This window comes from Chanodichthys erythropterus, chromosome 17, assembly GCF_024489055.1.
Source record: "Chanodichthys erythropterus isolate Z2021 chromosome 17, ASM2448905v1, whole genome shotgun sequence".
In the NCBI taxonomy this organism is placed as follows: domain Eukaryota; kingdom Metazoa; phylum Chordata; class Actinopteri; order Cypriniformes; family Xenocyprididae; genus Chanodichthys; species Chanodichthys erythropterus.
Genome location: NC_090237.1, coordinates 4,710,001 through 4,736,841, shown reverse-complemented (window position 1 = coordinate 4,736,841; position 26,841 = coordinate 4,710,001). Strand labels below are relative to the sequence as shown.

The following is a 26,841-nucleotide window of genomic DNA, read 5'->3' as shown; positions in this document are numbered from 1 at the left end:
AATTATGAAGCAACTGATTTCAACATTGATAATACTCAGAAATGATTCTTGAGCATCAAATCATCATATCAGAATGATTTCTGAAGGGTCACGTGACACTGAAGACTGGAGTAATAATGCTGAAAATTCAGCTTTGATCACTGAAATATATTACATTTTAAAACATATTCAAATAGAAAACTGTCGTCATAATAATATTTCACTGTTTTTACCGTATTTTTGATCAAATAAATGCAGCCTTGGTGAGCAGAAGAGACTTCCTTAAAAACATTCTCAAAATCTGACTGACACCAGACTTATTTGAATTTGGGGTGATATATGATGAGTCTTCTTGTTTGTTGACAGTCTTTGTGAGATTCATCCTTCAGCTCTTTTCTCTGGTCTACAGGCCGATCAAGTTCTTTGCATCCGTCACAATAGTCTACAATACAAATCTGACCTTTTGCACATCAGTGCTTTATGCACATCATGTGTTTGCTGAAGGATGGGCTGTATGTGGGGTCCAAAAAGAACTTGCCACACCTGCCAATGGCAGCTTAAATGAGAAAGTTCACTATCCATAAATTCTTACCGGCCATGAAAGTGTGATTTTAATACTGTTATTCAAAATCGTCCAGTTCTTCGAATGTTTAAAAACATTTTTACGTGAAAGGGAACATTCCATTTTATCACTCTTCAACCATTATGTGAACGTTACATTTGAATTATCTCTGAACGTGTAAATAATGTTTTCGCGCTAGAGTTTTAATAACATTATTAAAGACGTCGAATGTACGTTCTTTTACAACCCAGTCATACCTTTGAGAGAACCTTGCCAGAACAATAACCAAAGTCCTGAGAACTTTCCCTGTTATAGCTGAGTTTGTGCTTCATAATCGATATATTGTTTAGCCTACATTGTATATTGATTTTTTGGGGTAAAAAGTCAAAACTTTTTGTTAGATAAATGTCTGGCAAACCTGTGGTAAAGGTTGTCGCTGATCATGACAGATGTTTTCTTTCTGACAGTTCGCCTGTGTTTGTTATGAGTGCGCGTGAGCAGCGCAGGTGAGGGAGGAGCTGATTAAAGGTGAGCGCGCTGAGTTGAGGAAGACCTGCTTTATGCGCACTTCACCACAGACTGACGTCTCGCTGACATCGTCGACATTGGGGATAATTTCAACTGCGCATTTGTGCATTCAGGAACACTCGTTCCCAAACACACCAATAGATTTAGAAGGTTAAAAAGTTGCGCGCGATGAGTCGAGCCCCGAGGCTGGAACTTTTTACGCAGTCCAGTATGTCTGGAACAAAGAAGCAGTCGAGCACAGACTCGTCTGATTCGAACCCCTGGGAGAGTCTGGGCAGCCCGACTTTTCTGTGGTCTCCCACCTCCGGGATTCCTCTGCAGGATGGGCTGTACATGGACGCGAGATTCCCGGTGCAGAACATGCCGATTCAGACCGATGTGGTTTGGAAACGACCAAAGGTGAGCACACACCTCCTCAAGAGAGCCATATGATGCGTGTTGACAGATAATCTACACATCTGTCAGAGCAAAACATGCTTAACTGTTCTCTGATACCTGCTGTTTAGGGGGTGTGACCAATGTTATGTTATATATATATATATATATAATTTTTTTTTATTACATTTCATTAATTAAGCAGCTCATAAACGTACTTTATCACTAGAAAAAATAAATAAATAATAACTAATTAAACAAGTATTAAGACATTTCTCCTTATAAAGAACCTTTTTGGGGTTCTTATAAATTGAGGGTTCTGAACCCTTTTTTCAGTATGCTCTAAGGCAGGGATTCCCAAACACATGGAGCCTCCCCAACACTGCACATTTCGTATCTCTCCTTTTATCTGACACACCCATTTCAGATCTTGGAGTCTGGACTAATGAGCTGATGATCTGAATCAGGTGTGTTTCCAGACATTGAAAACATGCAGTGTTGGGGAGGCTCCATGAATGTGTTTGGGAACCCCTTGTCACAGTTCCAGTCATTCCCGGACATTTCCCTTAAATCTCCCTGCCAATAATCTGCATTCACTCCACCATTCAGCAATCACCCACACCCAGCTGCAGCACATTACCTGGACTATTTAAGCCACTCACATCCTCACACTCATTGAGAGGTCTTGTACTACTACGGTTTGCATTTTTGAGCGTTTGTCATTGTGTTTGTCTGTTATTGATCCTGTCTGTTTCCCGTGTACGATTATCTGCTGCCTGCCCTTTGGATTATTTGCTCTGTCTTGGACCTGTGATTGATATCTGCCTGCCCTGATCTACTGTCTGTTCCACAACCACGATTCTGCCTTGTCCCTGCTGTACCTGTTTGCCACTGTTTGACCCTTGCCTGTTTGACCACGAACATTGTTTAATAAAGCCTGCACATGGATCCCACGTCGTGTCCCGTCTCTTCACACCCCTGCTCTAAGAAATTAAAAGTATTTGCTCACTCAAAAGCTTAGTTCACTTTAAAATGAAAATTACCCCATGCTTTACTCACCCTCAAGCCATCCTAGGTGTATATGACTTTCTTCTTTGTAAGTTGAATACGTAATTTGTAGGATGTAGTGTAACTTTCAACTGCGAGAGGTGTTACACTTTCTTCTTAAGTTTAATAGACAGTTGAATGGGGGTCTGGCGGAAACTAGATATTTTACTTCATAACTTGTTAAATATGGATATTTTTCAAACACAAACACATCGCTTCACTTCAGAAGGCTTTTATTAACCCCCGGGAGCCATCTGGAGTATGTTTTGCTTTGGATGGATGCGCTTTCTTGAGCTTCATACTCATTCACTGCCATTATGTAGCTTGGATGCGTCAGGATATTTATTAATATATCTCAGATTGTGTCCATCAGAAAGAAAAAAGTCATATACGCCTATAATGGCTTGAGGGTGAGTAAAGCTTGAGGTAATTTTCATTTTAAAGTGAACTAATCCTTTAAATATAGCGTTGGGGTAACACATTACAAGTAATTTGAGTTATGCAATCGGATTACTTTTTTCAAGTAACTAGTAAAGTAACACATTTCTTTAAAATTAACTATGACATTTTACTTTTTCAAATAGGTAATGTAAGTTACTTTGTTTTCCCATTTATTGAATGACAACTGTCCTGTCCCCACGTTGAGATAAATCGGGAGTAATTGCAGAGGAGTTGTGTGTGAACATGATGGTTACTGTAGTTCTTGACTAAATTTAAACATGCATTTATTCATTTTACACAAACAACAGATTCAGTATTCCTCAAAATGAATAAAAACAGTAAAATGCAAACTCAGAATATTACACAAACCTTTAATAATTAAATATGTTAAATAACAGAAATATACTTTATGTATTTAATCTCACTTTATTAACTAATATCTTTGCTGCTGACCTTTGATAATCCAATTCAACCATAACAATAAGCAAAAATTACTTTAGATAAATATTGTTTAACTTTCTTCTCCCATTATTAAAGCAAGCAAGCCCAGCCCAGTTAAGAAAAAGTAACGCAAAAGTAAAGTAATGCATTACTTTCCATAAAAGTAACTAATTAGTTACTTTTTTAGGGAGTAGCACAATATTGTAATGCATTACTTTTAAAATAACTTTCCCCAACACTGGTTAAGACACATCATATCTGAATGTGACTGCATTAGAAACAAACTATATAAGCAAGCGCCATTTTTTAAAGACAGATAATAGACAGATCTAATGCAATAACATTCAGACCTTATGTGACATTAGTGTCCAGATGTTTGTTATTTATTGTTTACTCAGACAGTGCAGGGAGGGAGGTGTCTCTTATTGCTGTAAGGTTTATAGATGCTGTAAAACAGGGTTCCTCAAATCACAAGTAACTTGAAAATTACAGCCAGGTGAGTTTGATCAGGGTTCGAGTTAAACTCTGCAGGGCAGATTTAGATTTGAGGAACCCTGCTGTAAAGTAAAGTAAAGTAGTCATTTAGCAGACGCTTTAAAACCAGTGCCCCTGGAGATAAGTATCGTGATCAAAGCAGTGATGGTAATGGGGGTTTAAAGTCTTTAACGTCTTTAACCACGTCATACCGCTGCATATAAAAGCAAGATGTGTGAACTGAGGGGGTGTTTCTTTGAAATGTCAGTGATTTGAGACTGTTTGAGTGAAGAACTGTCCAGGCTTGTGTCAGGTGAGCAGCTGCCACACACACAAACTGCCCAAAGGAAGAAATAGTTTAGAAATTAAATGTTTGAAATGATGTCCCTCAAGTGTAATATTTCTATTTCTGTTCTTCATTTTACACTCTTTCTTAAGAGCACCTTCGGTTAAGCAAAAAACATTCTTATAAAGAACCTTTTCAGCTGTTCATTCTTAGCTTTCTTTACACTTCACAATAAGGTCCCGTAATGTTAGTTAATGCATATACTAAAATTCTTTCCTTGGGTTCACCTGCTTGCCTTTCCAAACATCACCCATATATGAAAGTAAAGGAGGATGACATTATCAATTCCCCAATAAGCACCATAAAATATCATAAAAGTAATCAGTTTGACTCATGCATTAGTATTCTGAAGTCATATAGTAAGTAGCTTTATGTGAGGAAGAGACTAAAATGTAAGTTTATTTTAATTTTAGTGCTTGACATGAGTAAAAGGATGACAGAATATCCTTTGATCCTGAAATGATTGTGTTTTCTCCTTTGTTTTCCAGGAGATCTGTCCATTTCCCCAGTTTATTGTGGATGGAGCCACACGTATGGACATCTGCCAGGGAATTCTGAGTGAGATTTTAATGCTGAACCATTTGAACAATAAGAATTCACAATGAGACTCATACAGGAGCTGCAGGTTCTCGTGTAACACACTGTTAGTACTTCAGAAAAGAAGCATGTTTTGGCATCAAACAGTTTTAGTGTTTTGCAAATAGCTGTGCAATACTTCCCATATCTTTTGTTGTTAAGGTCAAAGGTCATGCATTCAATCAAACTCTACAGTATTTCAGTGCAAATCATTCTGTCGCTTGGTAGAAGCTTGTCAAATTAGACAAATGCCAACGTGGGCAGGTTGCATGATAAAAAATGCTAAAAAACATGAAAAAAAACTACTCAATATAAAAGAAAATACCATCCCGAATATATTAACACCCCTGTAAAGACTGACTTATGGGGGGAAAATCTAATTTTTCTAATTGAAATGGAACAGATTATTGAGCAAATCAAATCTGAGAAAGTTTGCATATGGGTTTTTGTTTCATATTTGGTACGTCAGGCTTTAATAGCTCATATGATACAGTGAGAATATGGAGAAAAACACCTCAGTTTTATTCAGAGGCCCAAACTGAGCAAAAATATGGGATTTGGTGAAGATGCTGATATTTATATAAAAAAAAAAAGATTAAATTCAGATGCTTGTAATGTAAATCAATGAGATCTTTATAACAGTATAGCAGACTACTTACATAAAATGCATATAAATTTCACTTGTCGCTTTATATCTTCCAATAGGCCTAATATGTCTTAGTAAGATGATATTTAATGCTTAATTTTATGATGAAAGCGCTATAATTTTAAAATATATAATGCAATGCATTACAATGATGATTGAGAGTTGAACAAATAAATCTTCCTCAAAAGCCTGATGATCATATTTGAGACTCTTTTCCTAAAAAATGATGTAAACCTAAGTTACTTCAGTCCAGTAAGTGTCTTTAAATATTATTGACAATATACAAGTTATTTGTATACATTTACTTTATAAAAATCAATAAAGTTTTCACAGCAAAAATGAAAATTTGTAAAAATTCTGACACCCTAAAGCTAAACCAGCTGGGAACTAGTGTAGTAAAGTAAACTTCTTTTACCACATACCATTAAAATGATCATTTAAACACAAATGTGATGTTTTAATGTTTTAACGTGGTTTAAGTTGCTTTAAAGGTGCCCTAGAATAAAAAATTGAATTTATCTTGGCATATTTGAATAACAAGAGTTCAGTACATGGAAAAGACATACATTGAGTCTCAAACTCCATTGTTTCCTCCTTCTTATATAAATCTCATTTGTTTAAAAGACCTCCGAAGAACAGGTGAATCTCAACATAACACTGAATGTTACGCAACAGTCGGGATCATTAATATGTACGCCCCCAATATTTACATATGTCAGCCCATGTTCAAGGCATTAGACAAGGGCAAAACGTCTGGATCTGTGTACAGCAGAATCATCAGACTAGGTAAGCAAGCAAGAACAGTAGCGAAAAATGGCAGATGGAGCAATAATAACTGACATGATCCATGATAACATGATATTTTTAGTGATATTTGTGAATTGTTTTTTTTTTTTTTTATATTGTATGTGGTTTTTGTCTGATTTTGGATCAGTTTTATAAATATGTAGACATTTTAATAACACATTTTTAAAATAAAAAGAAGAGTTGTAATTAATAGTTTATTACACGCCTGATTAACCAAGCGTTTAATATTTAATGGTATTAGATGATTTGTTAATTGCATTTAATAGATTACATTTTCAATAAAATATTTGCAATTGGTGTGTAAAACATGTTGTTACCAAAGTCCCTTTAAGACAAGTCATGTCACTCTGCGGCCATCTTTGAAACGCCTCTTGGGCTCTCGATCTCTTTCAATTGGAAACATCAAATTCCCCAGAGCTGTTTGCCAAGCTTTTGGTTAAATTTCACTTCTTATGTAAATCTCATTTGTTTAAAAGACCTCAGAAGAACAGGCGAATCTCAACATAACACCGACTTAATATGTAAGACCCCAATATTTGCATATGCCAGCTCATGTTCAAGGCATTACACAAGGGCAAAACGTCTGGATCTGTGCACAGCAGAATCATCAGACTAGGTAAACAAGCAAGAACAATAGCGAAAAATGGCAGATGGAGCAATAATAACTGACATGATCCATGATATCATGATATTTTTAGTGATATTGGTAAACTGTCTTTCTAAATGTTTCGTTAGCATGTTGCTAATGTACTGTTAAATGTGGTTAAAGTTACCATCATTTATTACTGTATTCACAGAGACTAGAACCGTCATTATTTTCATTATTAAACACTTGCAGTCTGTATAATTCATAAACACAACTTCATTCTTTATAAATCTCTCCAACAGTGTGTAATGTTAGCTTTAGCCACGGAGTACAGCCTCAAACTCATTCAGAATCAAATGTAAACATCCAAATAAATACCATACTTACGCGATTAGACATGTAGCTCGGGGGTGGGGAGCACTAGAATTTAAAGGGGCCGCATCCTGAATCGGCGCATATTTAATGATGCCCCAAAATAGGCAGTTAAAAAAATGAATTTAAAAAAAATCTATGGGGTATTTTGAGCTGAAACTTCACAGACACATTCAGGGGACACCTTAGACATATTACATATTTTGAAAAGATGTTCTACAGCACCTTTCACTCTCTCTCAGGTGATTGCTGGTTCTTGTCTGCGGTGGCGTCTCTCTCTCTCTACCCTTCCCTCCTGGATCGCGTTGTTCCCTCAGGCCAAGGCTTTCAGAAGGGCTACAATGGCTGCTTCTATTTTCAGGTTAGTGTCGTGTGTTTCTCTACAGAATGAAGTGGTTATGATGGTTCTAATGGTTTCTCTGTCTGTAGTTCTGGCAGTATGGCGAGTGGAATAAGGTGCGAGTCGATGACCGCCTGCCGACACGTAACGGTCAGCTGATCTATCTCAGTTCCTCAAACAGAGATGAATTCTGGAGCGCTCTGCTGGAGAAAGCTTATGCAAAGTCAGTGGATTATTTGCATGCTTCACATAAAAGTGCCTTAATATAATTGCATTAGATTAAAGAGTCGACTCATCTGTGTACAAATGATGCCATTGCCACTAATTATTATAGGCTGCCAAAGTCATGTGATTTCAGTAAACTAGGCTTTGTTACATCATAACTGAAATGTTTTTTTGTTTTTTTATTGTATGTGATTTTTGTCTGATTTTGGATCAGTTTTATAAATATGTAGACATTTTAATAACACATTTTTAAAATAAAAAGAAGAGTTGTAATAAATAGTTTATTACACGCCTGATTAACCAAGCGCTTAATATTTAATGGTATTAGATGATTTGTTAATTGCATTTAATAGATTACATTTTCAATAAAATATTTGCAATTGGTGTGTAAAACATGTTGTTACCAAAGTCCCTTTAAGACAAGTCATGTCACTCTGCGGCCATCTTTGAAACGCCTCTTGGGCTCTCGATCTCTTTCAATTGGAAACATCAAATTCCCCAGAGCTGTTTGCCAAGCTTTCGATTAAATTTCACCTTTGAAATCACTAATGAAATAAATTTTGTTTTTAAACGCTCGAATCATGACAAAAAACTGTATTTTTCAGACCAAATTATGCTAATGTGCATGCGCAGTCCTAAGTGTGCGTCTATAGGAGGCGCACGTCTGACTGTTTCTATAGGAACCGGAGCTTCTAACGGCAGCTGCAGTGACGCGATGACTTTACCAATCAGTGATTGGCTCTTATTTAGAAGGCGGGACTTATTCTGCCATTTTGTGTGTTGCACTTTCTCCTATTCAGAACAATACAAGTGACACGTCTTGTGGTTTTTTTAATAGTTTTTAGCTGTTATGCATGTTTGGGCTGCATTTACACCAGTCTGACCAGCAGGGGTCACCAGTGTGTGGCTTTTCGAGGGCTACGAAACAGTGAATCATTTTGCGAAGCAATTGGTTCTACTGATTTAAAGTTTTGAAAAGCGTAGTTTCTTCCATCACCAAAATACATTAAAAAATAATTATGCACCCAAATTTCAGCAACCGAAAATAATAAAATAATTTTTGAGTTCGGCCAAAATAGATTTGGAGGGCTGAAGTGATTCTTAAAACCCAAGATCGATCTTTTAGTCTATGCTGTTTTCAGTTGATGTGAACAAAGCTTCACTGAACATTTTTAGTGCACCTCCCATCTAATAATCGCTATAAGCTTTCTGCTAACTTTTCATATGAAACAAAGACACAGCTTTTAGATAGTCAATTTTGCTACAAAATTCAAACAATAAACACAGGTTTGACGCTCTTCAATGTGCTATGACAGATCACTGTAATGCCTCAGTTCAAGCGGCACGTTAAACGATCATCTCTTCCTCTTTACTACTAGTTATAGCACAAAATACACATGAATGAACATCAGATGGTATGTTGAAAGATACAATACAACTTACTGAAATGTATCATGTCTCATTTAAATATATTTAAAAAAATTGACAGCAAAGCTGGGGTACATGCCACATTTATTTGAAATAGAAATCTTTTGTAACATTATAAATACCTAAACTTTTGAATGTTATCTTAGGTATCTGAATGCATGCACATAAACTGTTTTTGTCTGTTGTTCACAATGTCTTTTCATCTGTGTCTCAGGATGAAGGGTGGTTATAACGCTCTGAATATGGGTTTCCCTCATGAGGCGATGGTGGACATGACAGGTGGGATTACGGAGGTTTTTGCGGTGGCGTCTCTCCCTCGGGCGCTGGGTTCATTTCTGCATTCGCTGCTGCAGAAAGGAGCTCTGATCAACTGTGCCAACTCACAGGTTAACGCTTTCTTCACATTTCTTATTTTAAAGGATAGTTTACCCTAAAATTACAATTCTGTCATTGTTTACTTATGTCATTCCAAAACTGTGTGACTCAAAACACAAAAGAAGGTGTTTAGCAGAATGTTCACGCTGCTCTTTTTCAAACAATGAAAGTGAATGGGGACTAGGGCTGTCAAGCTCAAAAAATGACATTTAAGCTCCTTTAAAGTACAATAAAAGTAGTTCATCCGCACTGTATTTAAAGTTTTCTGAAGCTGTACAAATGCTTTGTATGTGGAACAGACTGAAATTGAAGTTGTTAATGATGAAAATCCCCTTCAAACTGTTCAAAATATACATTTGCATTCAAAAGTTTTTGGGTCGATATGATTTTTTTATGTTTTTGAAAGTCTCTTATGCTCATCAAGGCTGAATTTATTTGATAAAAAAGTATAGTAATGTTGTGAAAAATTTTCTTTTCTATTTGAATACATTTTAAATATATTCAAGAATAATATGAAATATAGAAACATTTCTTAGTATTATCAATGTTGAAAACAGTTTCATATTTTTATGGAAACTGATGCATCTTTTTTCATTTCGAAAATAAAGTTCAAAAGAACAGCATTTATTTGAAATAGAAACCTTTTGTAACATTATAAATGTCTTTAATATCTCTTTTGATTAATTTAATGCATCCTTGCTGAATAAAAGTACTAATTTCTTTTTAAAAAATCATACCTCAAACTTTTGATTGCTTGTGTACAAAAATATGATTCAATAATAAAAGAACAGAGCAGATCCTTTATTTCTCATCTCTGCTGGAATGTACGTAGGCGACATTGTCGTATTAAATTACAGTTTCACACACCTGAAGTAACCTCAGATTTCTTGCTCAAGGGAATATTAGTTACAGATCACCGATCAAAACTTGCAGGTTTGAACCTGTAAACTTTCAGTTAGCAGCCCAGATTTTTAACCACAGGACACAACATCCCATAATGCAATAATGCTCACAGCAGATCTGAATATTTTGTCAGAGCGTGCAAATGTCTGTTTGGCATGTGTGTGCGTGTGTTCGTCTTTCTTTGTTTGTTCTAGGTAAAAGGATCTTTCTTGAGTTCCTGGAAAGCATTTTCCTTTGACAGCTGTTGTTTTGTGAAGGTAATCTATTGTCTTGTCTCTTTATCTTTGTGCAGGGACCCCTTGAGAAGAGCAATGAGTTTGGGATTTTGTTCAGACATGCCTATTCTGTGACAGGCCTGGAGACGGTGAGGGGGAAATGCTTACCTTGATTCTCTCTCTCTCTCTCTCTCTCTCTCTCTCTCTCTCTCTCTCTCTCTTTGTCAAACCAGCTCTTGATTTATGTTTCATCAGTGTTTTTAAAACGCTCAGAGTTCCACTAGAGGGCGCCATCTGTCATCAGAACTACAGAGTATGTCAGTGAATTGCACACTGCTACCCAGCTAACAAAAATATGTTCTAAGAATGTTTTTCTAACGTTCTCATTAAGTTATGAAGAATGTTATTTCTGAACTTTCAAACGTTTTTCCATTTTGCAAATATAATGTTACTTTTGAATGTTCTCTGAACATTCCGAAACTTGTGGTTACATTTAAAAACCTTAGACACACATCCAACTAAAATGTTTCAGAAGAAGTGTTCCATGAATGATGTATAAATGATGTTTTTGCGCTAACGTTTTGAGAACATTATTAAAGACCAGGTAACTTTGAAAGAACGTTCTATTAATGTTTCTGGAATCATTTTTGTTAATAACTTTGAGAGAACTAGAATATTAGCCAAAGTGCTCAGAATATTTCCTGTGGTACCTCTCTCTCTCTCTCTCTTTCTCTCTCTCTCTCTGTCTGTTCTTGTCAAACCAGCTCTTGATTTATGTTTCATTAGTGTTCTTAATGCTCAGAGTTCCACCAGAGGGCGCCATCAGCTTAAAGAACTACTGAGTATGTCTGGAATGGTGCTAGTATGCACAGTATTGCTGTGTCCCAGTTTGCATACTACTATTAATCTAAATAATAGTTCTAAAAACATTTTGCTGACATTAAGTTATGAAAAAGTTTATTTCTGGATGTTTTAACACTTTCTATCAACATTACAAGAACATTCATCAAAAACAAATAACATAATATGGACGTTCTATGAACATTGTCATCATTTTTTCTGCTAACATTACAAATACAATCAGCAAATTTTAGGACATTCCAAAAACACTGTTCTAAGAACATTTGCTCAACATTGCAAGAATGTATATCAAATATTAATAAAGCTATAAGAACATTCCATAAATATTATTTTAAGAAAGTTTTGTCCTAAGATTTACATAACCTTTAAAAAATGTTCCCTGCTAGCTGGGTACGAAATAGTGAATTTTAGATCACACTATATGCAAATTTATCCTGAATAGTCTGTTATTTCTGTTATTATAAGTTATCTTTGCAGGCATAGACTACTTGGTCAAGTAGACTCCTAAAATTTCACACATTTATTTATTGATTTATTTACTTGGTCCTTTATACAATACAGATAGTTTTAAAGCAGCTTCACAGTAATAAACAACAGTGTTATAAAACAAATAAAATTTCAGAATTTAAGGCAGCTTTACAGAAGATAAATGTGTCATTTTTCTGCTCAATTTTGTTTAATGTTGATTCAGTTCAGTTCAAAAACAGCGTCGATGTTGTAAACCTATATTCATCATCCATCTTAATTCAGTTCATATTTTTGTTCTCAGCCAATAGTGTTTAATGAATATTGTCTTTTAAACCTGTAAGATGAACATAATACATCAATTTCCCAAACATTACTTGAATTTAGCATTCAACATTAAATTAATGTGCAATCACATACTTTTTAAAGTAAATAGATGTCCTACACACTGCTGTAGCTTGCAAAAATGTCTTTTATTTATTGAAACAGGAATGTTTAAATCTTTCAACCTTTGTCATTTAAGGTAGGCCTATGTATCATACACATAATATTAAATTGAAAATATTTAGCAGTATGTAGTATGGATGAAAGTAGTATGCCAATATTTCCCTCACAGGTCATTTGAGTGTCTAAAATAATCAAAATGTTTTATGTTTGTGTGCGCAGCGCCCTCTACTGGCCATGAGCTCAGAATACACCTGTAACAGCTGGAAGAGAAATCAAGCACTTCCTGCAAACATCACAGATGTTCACACTGAGTTTGGTTTGTGTGTTTCAGATCAAGAGTACGATCGGTCCAGTTGAGCTGGTGCGGGTTAGGAACCCGTGGGGCAAAATTGAGTGGGAGGGGCCCTGGAGTGACAAAAAAGGGTATGAAACACTGATATATATATATATATATATATATATATAGATATATATATATATATATATATATATATATATATATATATATATATATAGAAAGAAATTAATCATTTTATTCAGCAAGAATGCATTACAATGATCAAAAGTGTCAGTGAAGACGTTTATACATGTGTGTTTGATGTGTATTTATTGTGTTCAGCATAGAGTGGAATATGGTGAGCGCTGAAGAACAGAGGCGTGTGCAGAGAATCCAGCAGGATGATGGGGAATTCTGGTGAGCCAGTTTCCTCTCTTTGCTGATTGGCCGATTCATATTCAGGCACTTCTCTGATTGGCTTAGATGGCCAATGCATAATTCTGATGTGTTTTCTCAGCCTCATCGTCTTCTCTCTTCCCATTAGGATGTCTCTGGCAGACTTCCGGCAGAACTTTGAGATAATGGAGGTTTGTCATCTGAGCGAAGACACGCTGAGTGAAGGCGGAGTCAAAAAGCCTTGGAAATGTACATCACATCATGGACGATGGATGCCTCTGCAAGGTACATGAGCATCCATATTCACACACACACACACACACACACACACACACACACACACACACACACACACACAGGTTTGTTTTAATATCTTAGTAAGGACATTCCATAGGCGTAATGGTTTTTATACTGTACAAACTGTATATTCTGTCCCCCTACACTAACCCTAAACCTACCCATCACAGAAAACATTCTGCATTTGTACATTTTTAATAAAAAAAAAACATTTAGTATGTTTTTTAAAAATATTTTAAATATGAGGACTCATGAAATGTCCTCATAAACATGTTTACGTCGTAATACCAGTGATATACCCATGTCATTATACAAATGTGTGTCCTCATAAATCACGAAAACACACACACACACACACACACACACACACAGTGAGAACATTTATTGACTCATTGCAATATCAAGCTTCTTAGCCTAACCTTAGTTTTCATTTTCACTAACCTAATTATATGATCCCTAAAACCAAGTCTTGACCCTCAAACAGGCCTTTAACGTGATTTCAGAAAGTGAGGACCGGCCTAGTTAAACAAATGTGTGTGTGTGTGTGTGTGTAGGGCCGCCTCAGTTCAATCTGACCCTGTTGGAGGAGGACGACGACCCCAGTGACCCTGAACTAACGTGCTCATTCCTGTTGGCACTCATGCAGAAACACACTCGTCAGAGAGGAGTGCTGTTCCCCGTCGGGGTGCACATATACAAGGTAACCCGTTTCACAAATGTGTTTGAAGTGAATATTGTCGGACAAGCAAGCTGAAATCTCATTGGTTGGCTTTATGCCATTTCCTTAAGTCGCGGTGCACGGCTTTATATCAGTCCACTGGGAAACGGACGTTTAAAGGTTCCCAGACTGATATAAGCGCGTAAAAGGAGGAACTGGTCACTTATAGATTGATTATTACATATTGCACTACTAATCAAAAGGTTTGGAATAATTACATATTTTTAATGTTTTAGAAAGAAGTCTCTTCTGCTCATCAAGGCTGCATTTATTTGAAATATTATTACAGTATAAAATAGCTGTTTTCTATTTGAATATATGTTAAAATGTAATTTATTCCTGTGATCAAAGCTGATTTTTCTCACTGTAGTGTTATTTTAGTATTATTTATTAATACTATAAATTAGCTTTTTATTTATATTTTCAGTTTATTTTATAATTTTTGTTTAAATTTTATATTAATGTGTTTTTTCTTTTTATTAGTTTTTGTATTTAAATATTTATATTTAGCTTTAATGTAATTTTTATTTATTTTCAGTTTATTCTCAGTTTATTTTATAATTTTAGTTTAAATTTTAGTAATTTTGTAATGTGTTTTTTTCTTTTTATTAGTTTTTGTTTTTAAATATTTATATTTAGCTTTAATTTAATTTTTATTTATTTTCAGTTTATTTTATAATTTTAGTTTAAATTTTAGTAATTTTGTAATGTGTTTTTTTCTTTTTATTAGTTTTTGTTTTTAAATATTTATATTTAGCTTTAATTTAATTTTTATTTATTTTTATTTATTTTCTTTTTATTTTATAATTTTAGTTTAAATTTTAGTAATTTTGTAATGTGTTTTTTCTTTTTATTAGTTTTTTATTTTAAATATTTCTATTCAGCTTTAATTTAATTTTATTTCAGTTATTTCTAATTTATTTGAGTTGTTCAAGTTTACGTTTTTGTCTAATATTTACATTTTATTTTATTTCAGCATTATTTCCAATAAAAATATTTTTAATAATTTATGTTTTAATTACAAAAACTCTGATTAATGCTATCGATCTGTACTCTTTTCTATTATATATTCTATACTCAGTTCTGTCCAGAATTTCCCAGACTGCAATAAACACCTAGAAGGAGGAACTAGTCACTTATAGATTGCATATTACATATTGCACTACTAATCAAAAGGTTTGGAATAATTATGTATTTTTAATGTTTTTAAAGAAGTCTCTTCTGCTCACCAAGGCTGCATTTATTTGATCAAAATACAGTAAAAACAGTGAAATATTATTACAATATATTAGCTGTTTTCTTTTTGAATATATGAAAAAATGTAATTTATTCCTGTGATCAAAGCTGAATTTTCAGCATCATTACTCCAGTCTTCAGTGTCACATGATCCTTCAGAAATCATTCTAATCATGTGACACTGAAGACTGGGGTAATGATGCTGAAAATCCAGCTTTGACCACATATATTGTGCATTTTACAATATATTCACATAGAAAACACTTATTTGAAATTGTAATAATATTTCACAGTTTTAACTGTATGTTTGATCAAATAATGGCATCTTTGGTGAGCAAAAGAGACTTAAAAAACATTAAATAATCATAGTTATTCCAAACTCTCTTTTTTTGGTAGTGAATATATTATTTCCAAAGGAAGTTTCGAGGCTCATTCTGACATGATTCGAGTATATCAGTGTCTTTCTGAACTAAACTCTGGTGTCTGTGTGTGATCAGGCGCGATCCGAGCGTGATTTCCTCTCCTCTCGGGACTTGTCTCTGCTCAGTCCGGCGCTCAGCTCCATTAAAGAACTTGGATACGTCCCGCGGCGGGAGCTTGTGTTGCGCGGTCGCCTGGCACCGGGTCATTACATCATCATTCCCACCACTGAGGAGGCCAATCAGGCAGGAGAATTCCTCCTGAGAGTCCTGACTGAGAAAGGAAACAACACCATGTAAGTGATGCTCAGCCATATGCAAGAAAATCACAAACGAGAGCTCTTTAATATCTCGATTCACAGCAGTGGGATTAAATGAAGAGCAAATGGAGACTTATACCAAGAAACACACCTGAGTAACCCAATTCACACAACAAATACCATCTCAAACTTCAGATTTAAAACTTTAGATTCAAACTTAGATTTGCTAAGATGCAACAGAGTCAGAGATCTCAAAATTAACTCTAATATTTCTCATTAAAGGTGCCCTAGAATTAAAAATTGAATTTATCTTGGCATAGTTGAATAACAAGAGTTCAGTACATGGAAAAGACATACATTGAGTCTCAAACTCCATTGTTTCCTCCTTCTTATATCAATCTCATTTGTTTAAAAGACCTCTGAAGAACAGGCGAATCTCAACATAACACCGACTGTTACGTAACAGTCAGGATCATTAATATGTACGCCCCCAATATTTGCATATGCCAGCTCATGTTTAAGCCAATAGACAAGTGCAAAACATCTGGATCTGCACAGCTGAATCATCAGACTAGGTAAACAAGCAAGAACAATAGCGAAAAATGGCAGATGGAGCAATAATAACTGACATGATCCATGATAACATGATATTTTTAGTGATATTTGTGAATTGTCTTTCTAAATGTTTCGTTAGCATGTTGCTAATGTACTGTTAAATGTGGTTAAAGTTACCATCATTTATTACTGTATTCACAGAGACTAGAACCGTCATTATTTTCATTATTAAACACTTGCAGTCTGTATAATTCATAAACACAACTTCATTCTTTATAAATCTCTCCAACAGTGTGTAATGTTAGCTTTAGCCACGGAGCATAGCCTCAAATTCATTCAGAATCAAATGTAAACATCCAAATAAATACTATACTCACATGATCCGATGTATGCATGCAGTAAACATGACAAACACTTTGTAAAGATCCATTTTGAGGGTTATATTAGCTGTGTGAACTTTGTTTATGCAATGATAGAGTCGAGAGCTCGGGAGGGGGCGGAGAGCGCGAGCAATTAAAGGGGCCACAGCCTGAATCAGCGAATTTCTAATGATGCCCCAAAATAGGCAGTTAAAAAAATTAAGTAAAAAAAATCTATGGGGTATTTTGAGCTGAAACTTCACAGACACATTCAGGAGACACCTTAGACTTATATTACATCTTGTAAAAAAAACATTCAATGGCACCTTTAAGTTTCACCAAAAGCAAATTATCTGAGCTGCAGTTCTTTTAGTATTATTTATATACTATTATATTATTAAAATTTTAAATTAGCTTTTATTTTATTTTTTTATTTTATTTTATAATTTTAAAGTTTAATAGTTTTGAAATGTGCTTTTTCTTTTTATTAGTTTTTGTTTTTAAATATTTCTATTTAGCTCTAATTTATTTTTATTTCAGCTTTAGTTTGAGTAATTTTCGTACTTCCACTTATTTTATTTCAGTTAGTTGTCAAGGCAACATTTCTCATTTTTGTTTGAGTTGCTTAAGTTTTTTTTTACATTTTATTTTATTTCAGCATTATTTCCATTAATGAAAATGATTTTCAAGTTTTTCAAGTTCAATTTTTAGTTACAAAAATACTGATTAATATTAAAACTATTTCTATTTTATACTCTATACTCAATTCTGTCTGTTTGTATTTTCAGTAGGAGAATTTTTTGATATAATATGAATCTAAAGACTGTTTTCTTTCTTTTTTTACGTACACTGAAAACAATTTGGTGTAAAAACAGTTTTTACTGCTAGTCAATTTCACAAACAATTACAAAGAAGCAGCAAGTAACACATTGAATTAAATGTGTACTTGAAGTAGAAAGACTGAAATGGTATTTTCTTAAACTTTAAATCATCAGTATTTCCTAAACATATAAATGTGTTTGTGTGTGTGTGTGTGTGTGTGTGTGTGTGTGTGTGTGTGTGTGTGTGTGTGTGTGTGTGTGTGTGTGTGTGTGTGTGTGTGTGTGTGTGTGTGTGTGTGTGTGTGTGTGTGTGTGTGTGTGTGTGTGTGTGTGTGCTTTTGTTTATATTACATTGTGGGGACCAAATGTCCCCATGATGTAATATAAACCTGAGTTCACCTACATCGTGGGGACCAGCCAGCGGTCCCCACAATGTAAATGGGTTTATAAATCATATAGAATGAGTTTTTGTGAAAAAGTAAAAGTTTGCACAGTTTCCTGTGAGGGTTAGGTTTAGGGGTAGGGGCAGGGTAGGGGGATAGAATGTACAGTTTGTTCAGTGTAAAATGCATTGAAGTCTATGGAAAGTCCCCACAATTCACAAAAACAAACATGTGTGTGTGTGTGTGTGTGTGTGTGTGTGTGTTTACAGAGCTGCTGAGAGACCTGGAACAGATGCAGTCTCACCTGTAGTGGTAAAACAGAGACGTTTATGTAGTTTCACTGCTTTGATCATTTATTATCACTGGGTTCATTTAATTGCTCATTTTTTATTATTTACTTGTGCGTCTATGTGTGCAGCCGATGTCTCCACGTCTCGCAGGTCTGCCGTCCATTAATGAAGCCAAAGATCTCTTCTTGAAACACTGTGTCAAGGTAAAAACCTGTTAAGCCCAAAGTACACTTCAGTTTTGCACATTCGAACGCACAGCCTTGCAAAGTATACTTCATTTGATTTTGTTCGACGCATGCACAGTTTTAAACAATTTCTCGCTATGAGTTACAACCCATTTAAACTTCTCTGTTTTCTTCCATGCTAGAGTTGTACAGATGAGGGTACTTTCTAACCTCTTCGCACAATCCCTTGTCTATATAGGCCTCCATTGTGGCTGTAGCTTGCATGCGTTCCGTTTTCTTTAGGACCCCAAGCAATCCCATTGGATCAAATTGCTTTCAATAGCTACTCTCTTTAGCATCCGAGTACAATTCCTACAAAATCATGTTATGATAAATACTGTTTCCACTACATCATAATGACCATTTATGTCTGTATTAGTTAATGTATAGCATAGTGTACAGATATAGCCTGATTGCTTAGTTTATACACACATTTGCACTTACCCTACATATGTTCTCAACCATCTTTAATGTAATTATGTGTTACATTAAGTGTTAAATGTCCAAATATTTAAATTATGAATAAAACAAATGAATGATGTTCAATTATTAATTTAATAAGCTATTATTATTAGGCTGTTTATTAAGTGTAAGAAATTACTTTCAATTGGTTTTATTATGCACTAATGTGTTTTTGTTTGCATTATTTAGTAAGCTATGCATATTTTAAATTAATATAATTTGTGTATACTTAGGATAATCATTAACTGACAGTTTGGAGAAACCTGATTTCGAGGAAGGACCCGATTTTCATGACACAGCACCGGTCTGTTCTGTTTATGCAGTTTTTCTTCGACTACCTTGTGAATCGATGCCCCCAGGGCACGGCTGCCACGCTGTGGATAAACTAATTACTGCAAAAAAATAATAATAATCATAATAACTGTAAAAAAAAAAAAAAAAAAAAAATGTACACAGTAAAATACCATAATTGAAACAGTAATATACCATTAAAACAATGCATTCTGAGTAATATTTGTCATTTTAAGAAAACAGGCCTATAGGCTACTTTCTTGAAAATGACAAATAATATTACCCAGAATGCATAGTAAGTAATATTAGAAGTAATATAGCGTAAAAACAATGCATTCTGTGTTATATTATTTGTCGCTTTCAAGAAACTATAGGCCTCTTTTCTTAAAACGACCATATGTTTTTAAGATATATTACTGTTTCAATGGAAAATGGTGTAAATTTGTGTAGTTTTTTTACTGTAATTTTTTAAAGTATGCGGTAACAAAAATCCGGCTGTGCACGTACAGTACACTCAAACTTTTTTGATGATGAAATTCACATCACACGCACTGTACGCTGACCCTCGCATATGCATAAAAAGTGAAGTATACTTCTGCATCAAGGTTCTTGAGTTTGTGTCTAATGTGTAGCTCTAGTATCATATGCATATGTACAGTATGTTCATATGTGTTGTCTGTAGGGGTCTTACTGTAGGCCACTGGATCTGTATAACCTGCTGACCGAAACCATTGCAAAGGGAGGTGAGAAAACGTTTATTCAAATGGTGCTTTTCATCTGTTTACTTCTTTTTTTCCCCATTTGCATTTCAATGCAAAACACTCATTGCAGGAGAAGTCCTGTTTACTGTTCCTCTCTATTGCCGTTATAATGCAATTATTTTTATTCGTTCTGCAAGCGGAGTTGAAAAGCATACGGGAAGTGATGAGTTACGCAGTGAGGAAGTGAATTTGCTGATGTTGTTTCTTGTTTTCTGTCCGGCAGTCTTTGCAGGTAGTGAGAAGAAGCTGAGTTTGGAGCACTGCAAGAGCTTTGTGGTGCTCATGGATGTATCCTGAATCTAGTGCACTTAGACAGCTACGATATAATGTTATTTTAGTTTTATTATTAATATTTTGAATTAGCTTTTATTTTTACACTCTAAAAATGCTGGGTTAAAAACAACCCAAGTTGGGTTAAATATGGACAAACCCAGCGGTCGGGTTAAATGTTTTCCCAACATGCTGGCCAGTTTTATTTAACCCAACTATTGTTTAAAAATTACTATGTGACTGGCTCAAAATGAACCCAAAATCAGACACATAATTACTAGAGGCAACAGTAATAATCAAAAGGTGAACATTTATTAATAAGCAATTTAATAATGTTCATTGTTTAATTATTAATCATTAACTTTATTCATTAAATTCATTTCTAACCTATTTTGGGTTAATTTTAAGCAAGCAATACAGTCATTTTTAAACAATAGTTGGGTTAAATAAAACTACCCAGCAGGTTGGGCAAACATTTAACCCAACCGCTGGGTTAAGACAACATTTTTACAACATTTTTAACCCAACTTGGGTTGTTTTCAACAGAGTATTTTTAGAGTGTAGTTATCATGTTCATTTTTGTTAAATTTTTAGTAATTTCATCATGTTATTTTGTCATTTTTTTGAATATTGCTATTTCAGTTTAATTGATTTTTTTTTTTTTTTTACTTATACTTATTTCAGTTTATTGCCAATAATTTAAGTTGTTTCAACTAATATTTATATTTATATTTAATTGCTTTATTTTAATTAACAGAAATGTTTTTAACAGGTTTATTTAATAATAACCTTGGCCTTCTTAATTGCACATTGACACAGAATAAAATTAGACATTGTAAACTACTAAAAATTGAATTCAAATGACATTAAAGGGATAGTTCACCCAGAAATGAATGACATCACTGATCGGCCCCATTGACTTCTATAGTATCGGGGGAAAAAATACTATGGAAGTCAATGGGGTCCATCAACTGTTTGGTTACCGACATTCTTCAAAATATCTTCTTTTGTGTTTAACAGAAGAAAGAAATTCATACAGGTTTGGAACAACTCGAGGGTGAGTAAATGATGACAGAATCTTCATTTTCGAGTGAACTATCCCTTTAAGTGCTACTCATACTTGCATACTACGCTTACAAATTCTTCTGTATGTAGTATGAATACTTTGTACAGAATGTAGATGACGTAGATTAGATAAAATGCAGTACGTAGTGTGGAACTAACTGTGATGAATATTCCGTCTATATTATGAACTTTGATTGCTAACATCTCTATTGGACTACCAAAAGTTAAAATGTTACCTCAAACCTTTGAATTGTAGTTTATAACAAAAAATATGAAGCAGCACAACTGTTTTCAACAGTAAAAATAATCAGAAATGCTTGAGCATCAAATCATCATATTAGAATGATTTCTGAAGGATCATGTGACACTGAAAACTGGAGTAATGATGCTGAAAATTCAATTTTTTAAACATTCAAATGGAAAACACTTACTTTAGGTGTAATAATATTTCACAATATTACTGTTTTTACTGTATTTTGATCAAATAAATGCAGCCTTAGTAAGACTTCTTTCAAAAACACTCAAGATCTGAATTATTCCAAACTTTCGACCGATAGTGTAGAATACAACACTTTGTTTCGCATTCTATTTCTAAGAATAGTATGCAGTATATATATGCTAGTGCTCCATTCTCAGCATAGTCCATGTCTTATCTCAGTCGCCCCGGACGCGTCTGGGTGTGTCAGGTATTTTATGGTGCAATTCAAAAGAATGTATAAGATTGGGTGGAGATCAGAATGTCACCTTAACTGAACCAATCAGAGCCAAGGAATGGGTCGACTCGACTTGACAGAGTTCCAAGCATTGTGGGAAAAACTCAGGAAGTGGACGGTGAGGATATTTGTCTGTTTATTTGTATGTAGGGAGTGTTTGATTGCGGTGAGACGAAGGTGAAGGCAGTGTGCATGACAAATGACATCATTGTAAGAACATTCTAAAAAATATTTAACTTAAAAATGACAATTCTTTTATCATTTACCCTCATTTTGGATGAATTTTAGAGTGCAACTGTGCAGTTTTTCAGCGGTGCTGGTTCCAGAAGTATTTTTCGCATTCATTTCTCCCATAGGGATTTCAAAAACATCTTCGTTAAAGCGTTATAACAAGCCATGAACCAAGTCAACCAGCTACGAGGTGAATAAATACAGTATAAACTTTGATTTGAAGCAAAAAATTTATTGAAAGTCTGACAAAAAGGTACAAGACTGTGAACTTAATGGCTTTAGTGAGGGAGAGAACTACAATCCCATGAAGCATTGCGAACAGAATAATCGAGTTAAAAATTATTGAGAAATACAAAACTACTCATTTACAAATGTTGATTATATATATAAAAAGAATATATTTTAAGTTTATTGCAAAATATGCATATATATAGTACAAAAAACTAGATCTTTTGGTGCATTTTTGCTTGTTTCAAATCTCTGAATTTTCGGTAGAGAATCATGGGTAATGTAGTTTTTCACCACAAATTCCACTGTTAAACATAAGTATCATTAAAAATCAATTTACCTTTGGAGAAAATGAATGGAGTTTTTACTTCCGTAACCTAAATGTTGCACTCTATTGCTTCAAGGAATGGATTCATATTCATTTTAGATCAAATAAAGGCTGGATTTTGTTATTATTAACCCTTCTGTATGTGTTTTTGTAGGTTATTTTTATGACATTTGATAAAAACAAGAACCAGTCGCTGGATTATCAAGAAATCTCCCCCGCTCTGTCAGCAGCAGGTGAAACCTATGACACACACTTACTCATACACACATATAAATGCAAGTATGAGCATGCACACACACACACACATATATATGCAAATGCAGTCATTGACGCAACAGTTCGTTTAATGAGAATGAACATTTTCACACACAGGCAAGTATTCTATTACTCAGACACTAGTGAAATGTTCTCCCACACACGTCAGGTTCTAACACACCCAGCTTTCTGAGGAGAAACCTGTTCATTCATCTGTTGCGCTGAGAGGAATGTTGAGGGAGGAGTGTGTGGGCTGATCTGTTGATCTGTGCTCGTCTGCTCTGGTCTAGGCATACAGGTGGATGAATTCATACTGCAGCTCATCGGCCTGCGCTACACGGAGCCAGATATGACCGTCAGCTTCCCGGGATTCCTCTTCCTTCTCATGAAACTGGACAGCATGATGCGTAAGAGGGCAGAAGTTTGAACACACAAATCAAAGTCAAATTACTGTAACAGTTAATGCAAAGTGGCCCAAATAGAGTTTGGACACATTTAAAGAGATAGTTCACCTAAAAATGCATTTCACCATGTTCCAAATGTATATGAGTTTCTTTCTTAAGTGGAATGCAAATGGAACATTTTTGAATAATATTCAGTTTTTTTGGTCATTACATGAAAAAAACAGACCGGTATTCCTCAAAAATTCATGGAAGAAAGAAAGTCATATGGGTTTGAAGCATCATGACGGCTTTTATGGTGGACTGTTCCTTTTAAATGTACACTGAAAAAACATTGTATTTAAAACTAAGATACGGTGGCCTGCACAAGACATGCAGGAAAAAAATAGTAGGCTAAATTTGTTCAACTAATTTGCTAAATCATGAGCTCGATTTATAAATCAAGGAAATGAAATAGTAAATCGTGTGCACGATTAAACAAATCGAGGGAACGAAGTACTAAATCATCCACATGATTAAACAAATCAAGGGAACGAAGTAGTAAATTGTGTGCGCGAGTGAGCAAATCGAGATAATGAATTAGTAAACTGCGCATGTGATTAAACAAATCGAGGGAAGGAAGTAGTAAATTGTGTGCGTGATTGAGCAAATCGATGGAATGAATTAGTAAACCGCGCATGTGATTAAACAAATCGAGGGAACGAAGTAGTAAATTGTGTGCGCGATTGAGCAAATCGAGGGAATTAATTAGTAAACCACGCATGTGATTAAACAAATCGAGGGAACGAAGTAGTAAATTGTGTGCGCGATTGAGCAAATCGAGGGAATGAATTAGTAAACCGCGCATGTGATTAAACAAATAGAGGGAACGAAGTAGTAAATTGCGTGCGCGACTGAGCAAATCGAGATAATGAATTAGTAAACCGCGCATGTGATTAAGCAAATCAAGGGAACGAAGTAGTAAATTGTGTGCGCGATTGAGCAAATCGAGATAATGAATTAGTAAACCGCGCATGTGATTAAACAAATCGAGGGAAGGAAGTAGTAAATTGTGTGCGCGACTGAGCAAATTGAGATAATGAATTAGTAAACTGCGCATGTGATTAAACAAATCGAGGGAAGGAAGTAGTAAATTGTGTGCGCGACTGAGCAAATTGAGATAATGAATTAGTAAACTGCGCATGTGATTAAACAAATCGAGGGAAGGAAGTAGTAAATTGTGTGCGCGACTGAGCAAATCGAGATAATGAATTAGTAAACCGCGCATGTGATTAAACAAATCAAGGGAACGAAGTAGTAAATTGTGTGCGCGACTGAGCAAATCGAGATAATGAATTAGTAAACCGCGCATGTGATTAAACAAATCGAGGGAAGGAAGTAGTAAATTGTGTGCGCGACTGAGCAAATCGAGATAATGAATTAGTAAACTGCGCATGTGATTAAACAAATCGAGGGAAGGAAGTAGTAAATTGTGTGCGCGATTGAGCAAATCGAGATAATGAATTAGTAAACCGCGCATGTGATTAAACAAATCAAGGGAACGAAGTAGTAAATTGTGTGCGCGATTGAGCAAATCGAGATAATGAATTAGTAAACCACGCATGTGATTAAACAAATCGAGGGAAGGAAGTAGTAAATTGTGTGCGCGACTGAGCAAATCGAGATAATGAATTAGTAAACCGCGGCTGTGATTAAACAAATCGTGATAATGAATTAGTAAACCGCCCATGTGATTAAACAAATCGAGATAATGAATTAGTAAACCGCGCATGTGATTAAACAAATCGAGGGAACGAAGTAGTAAATTGTGTGCGCGATTGAGCAAATCGAGATAATGAATTAGTAAACCACGCATGTGATTAAACAAATCGAGGGAAGGAAGTAGTAAATTGTGTGCGCGACTGAGCAAATCGAGATAATGAATTAGTAAACCGCGGCTGTGATTAAACAAATCGTGATAATGAATTAGTAAACCGCCCATGTGATTAAACAAATCGTGATAATGAATTAGTAAACCGCCCATGTGATTAAACAAATCGAGATAATGAATTAGTAAACCGTGCATGTGATTAAACAAATCGTGATAATGAATTAGTAAACCGCGCATGTGATTAAACAAATCGAGGGAACGAAGTAGTAAATTGCGTGCGCGATTGAGCAAATCGAGATAATGAATTAGTAAACCGTGCACGTGATTAAACAAATCGAGGGAACGAAGTAGTAATGTCTTTCCAAATGTCATGTTTAATTAAAAGTATTTGTCTCCACTTGAATATTATTAAGCCACACTTAAAAGTGTCCTCTGCTTTTTTTATGTGTGTGGTTGTGTTTGTTTTTAGGCAAGTTTCAGTCGTTTGATATGACGGGAATGGGAATGATTTCAGTGAACTGCAGACAGGTATAAACATGAAACACATGAGAGCGTTAAGTCCTCTTCACACACACATTCAATATTTCATCCTCTGAACCTCTTTGATCTGCAACCTGTCTGATCCAAGCTTCTTAATTCTGCTTAACCATCTTTCTGCAACATGACTGACAGTTATTACATGAGTCAGAGATGAATTTATTATGTAGTGAAAAATGTGATTCATTTTCTGTGCCAAATGAATATTTATGTGTTTTTTTCTTTCCCTCTTTCTGTTGATTTGTAGTTTCTGCACATGACCATGTACAACTGATTCCAGACCAGCTGCAGGAAACAACATACATCTGCTTCATCTGGTCTTTATATTGGATCGCTGCAGGACTGGTCAATACAGTAACAGATATGATGCAAAACTACTGTATATATCGCTGCACAGCACCTATAGAGAGCAACTTTTAGCCTTATTTTACTGCTTCTAGTGGACAGATGTCACTAAATGAATAAATTTTTTTCAACAAAAAACTGGTGTAATTGTTTTTAGTAATAATATAATTTAGTAATAATATAATAAAAATTATTTTATAAATGTTATTTTATTATTATTTTATATAAATATAATTATAATTAATAATAATAATATATAATAATGCATTATTTAATAATTTATTACATTTGATAATATTTTAAATCTTAATAATAAATAATTTAAGACAACTTATTAAATTTATAAATAATAATTATACAAATAATAAATAGTGCTGTCAAATGATTCATCGAGATCCAAAATAAAAGTT

The 26,841-nt window shown here is 34.7% G+C and overlaps 1 protein-coding gene across 1 annotated transcript; it reads left to right on the top strand.

Annotated features, from left to right (window-relative positions):
* The first annotated feature begins 1,100 nt into the window (after window positions 1-1,100).
* zgc:85932 (uncharacterized protein LOC405875 homolog) lies at window positions 1,101-26,540 on the top strand. Its single transcript, XM_067364566.1, has 20 exons — window positions 1,101-1,468; window positions 4,682-4,751; window positions 7,423-7,541; window positions 7,610-7,743; window positions 9,388-9,559; window positions 10,744-10,815; window positions 12,771-12,862; window positions 13,059-13,133; window positions 13,261-13,397; window positions 13,964-14,109; window positions 15,861-16,078; window positions 18,430-18,472; window positions 18,579-18,653; window positions 20,110-20,170; window positions 20,412-20,476; window positions 22,286-22,354; window positions 23,178-23,256; window positions 23,569-23,685; window positions 26,019-26,077; window positions 26,334-26,540. Exons 1-20 carry the CDS (start codon window positions 1,238-1,240, stop codon window positions 26,358-26,360), a joined length of 2,061 nt encoding a protein of 686 aa, XP_067220667.1. The 5' UTR covers window positions 1,101-1,237; the 3' UTR covers window positions 26,361-26,540.
* Window positions 26,541-26,841: the final 301 nt, after the last annotated feature.

Coding starts and splice junctions, on each gene's coding strand:
- zgc:85932 (XM_067364566.1), top strand. CDS start 1,238: ATGAGTCGAGCCCCGAGGCTGGAACTTTTTACGCAGTCCAGTATGTCT. Junction 10,816..12,770: donor CTGTGACAGGCCTGGAGACG/GTGAGGGGGAAA, acceptor TGTGTGTTTCAG/ATCAAGAGTACGATCGGTCC. Junction 14,110..15,860: donor TCGGGGTGCACATATACAAG/GTAACCCGTTTC, acceptor GTGTGTGATCAG/GCGCGATCCGAGCGTGATTT.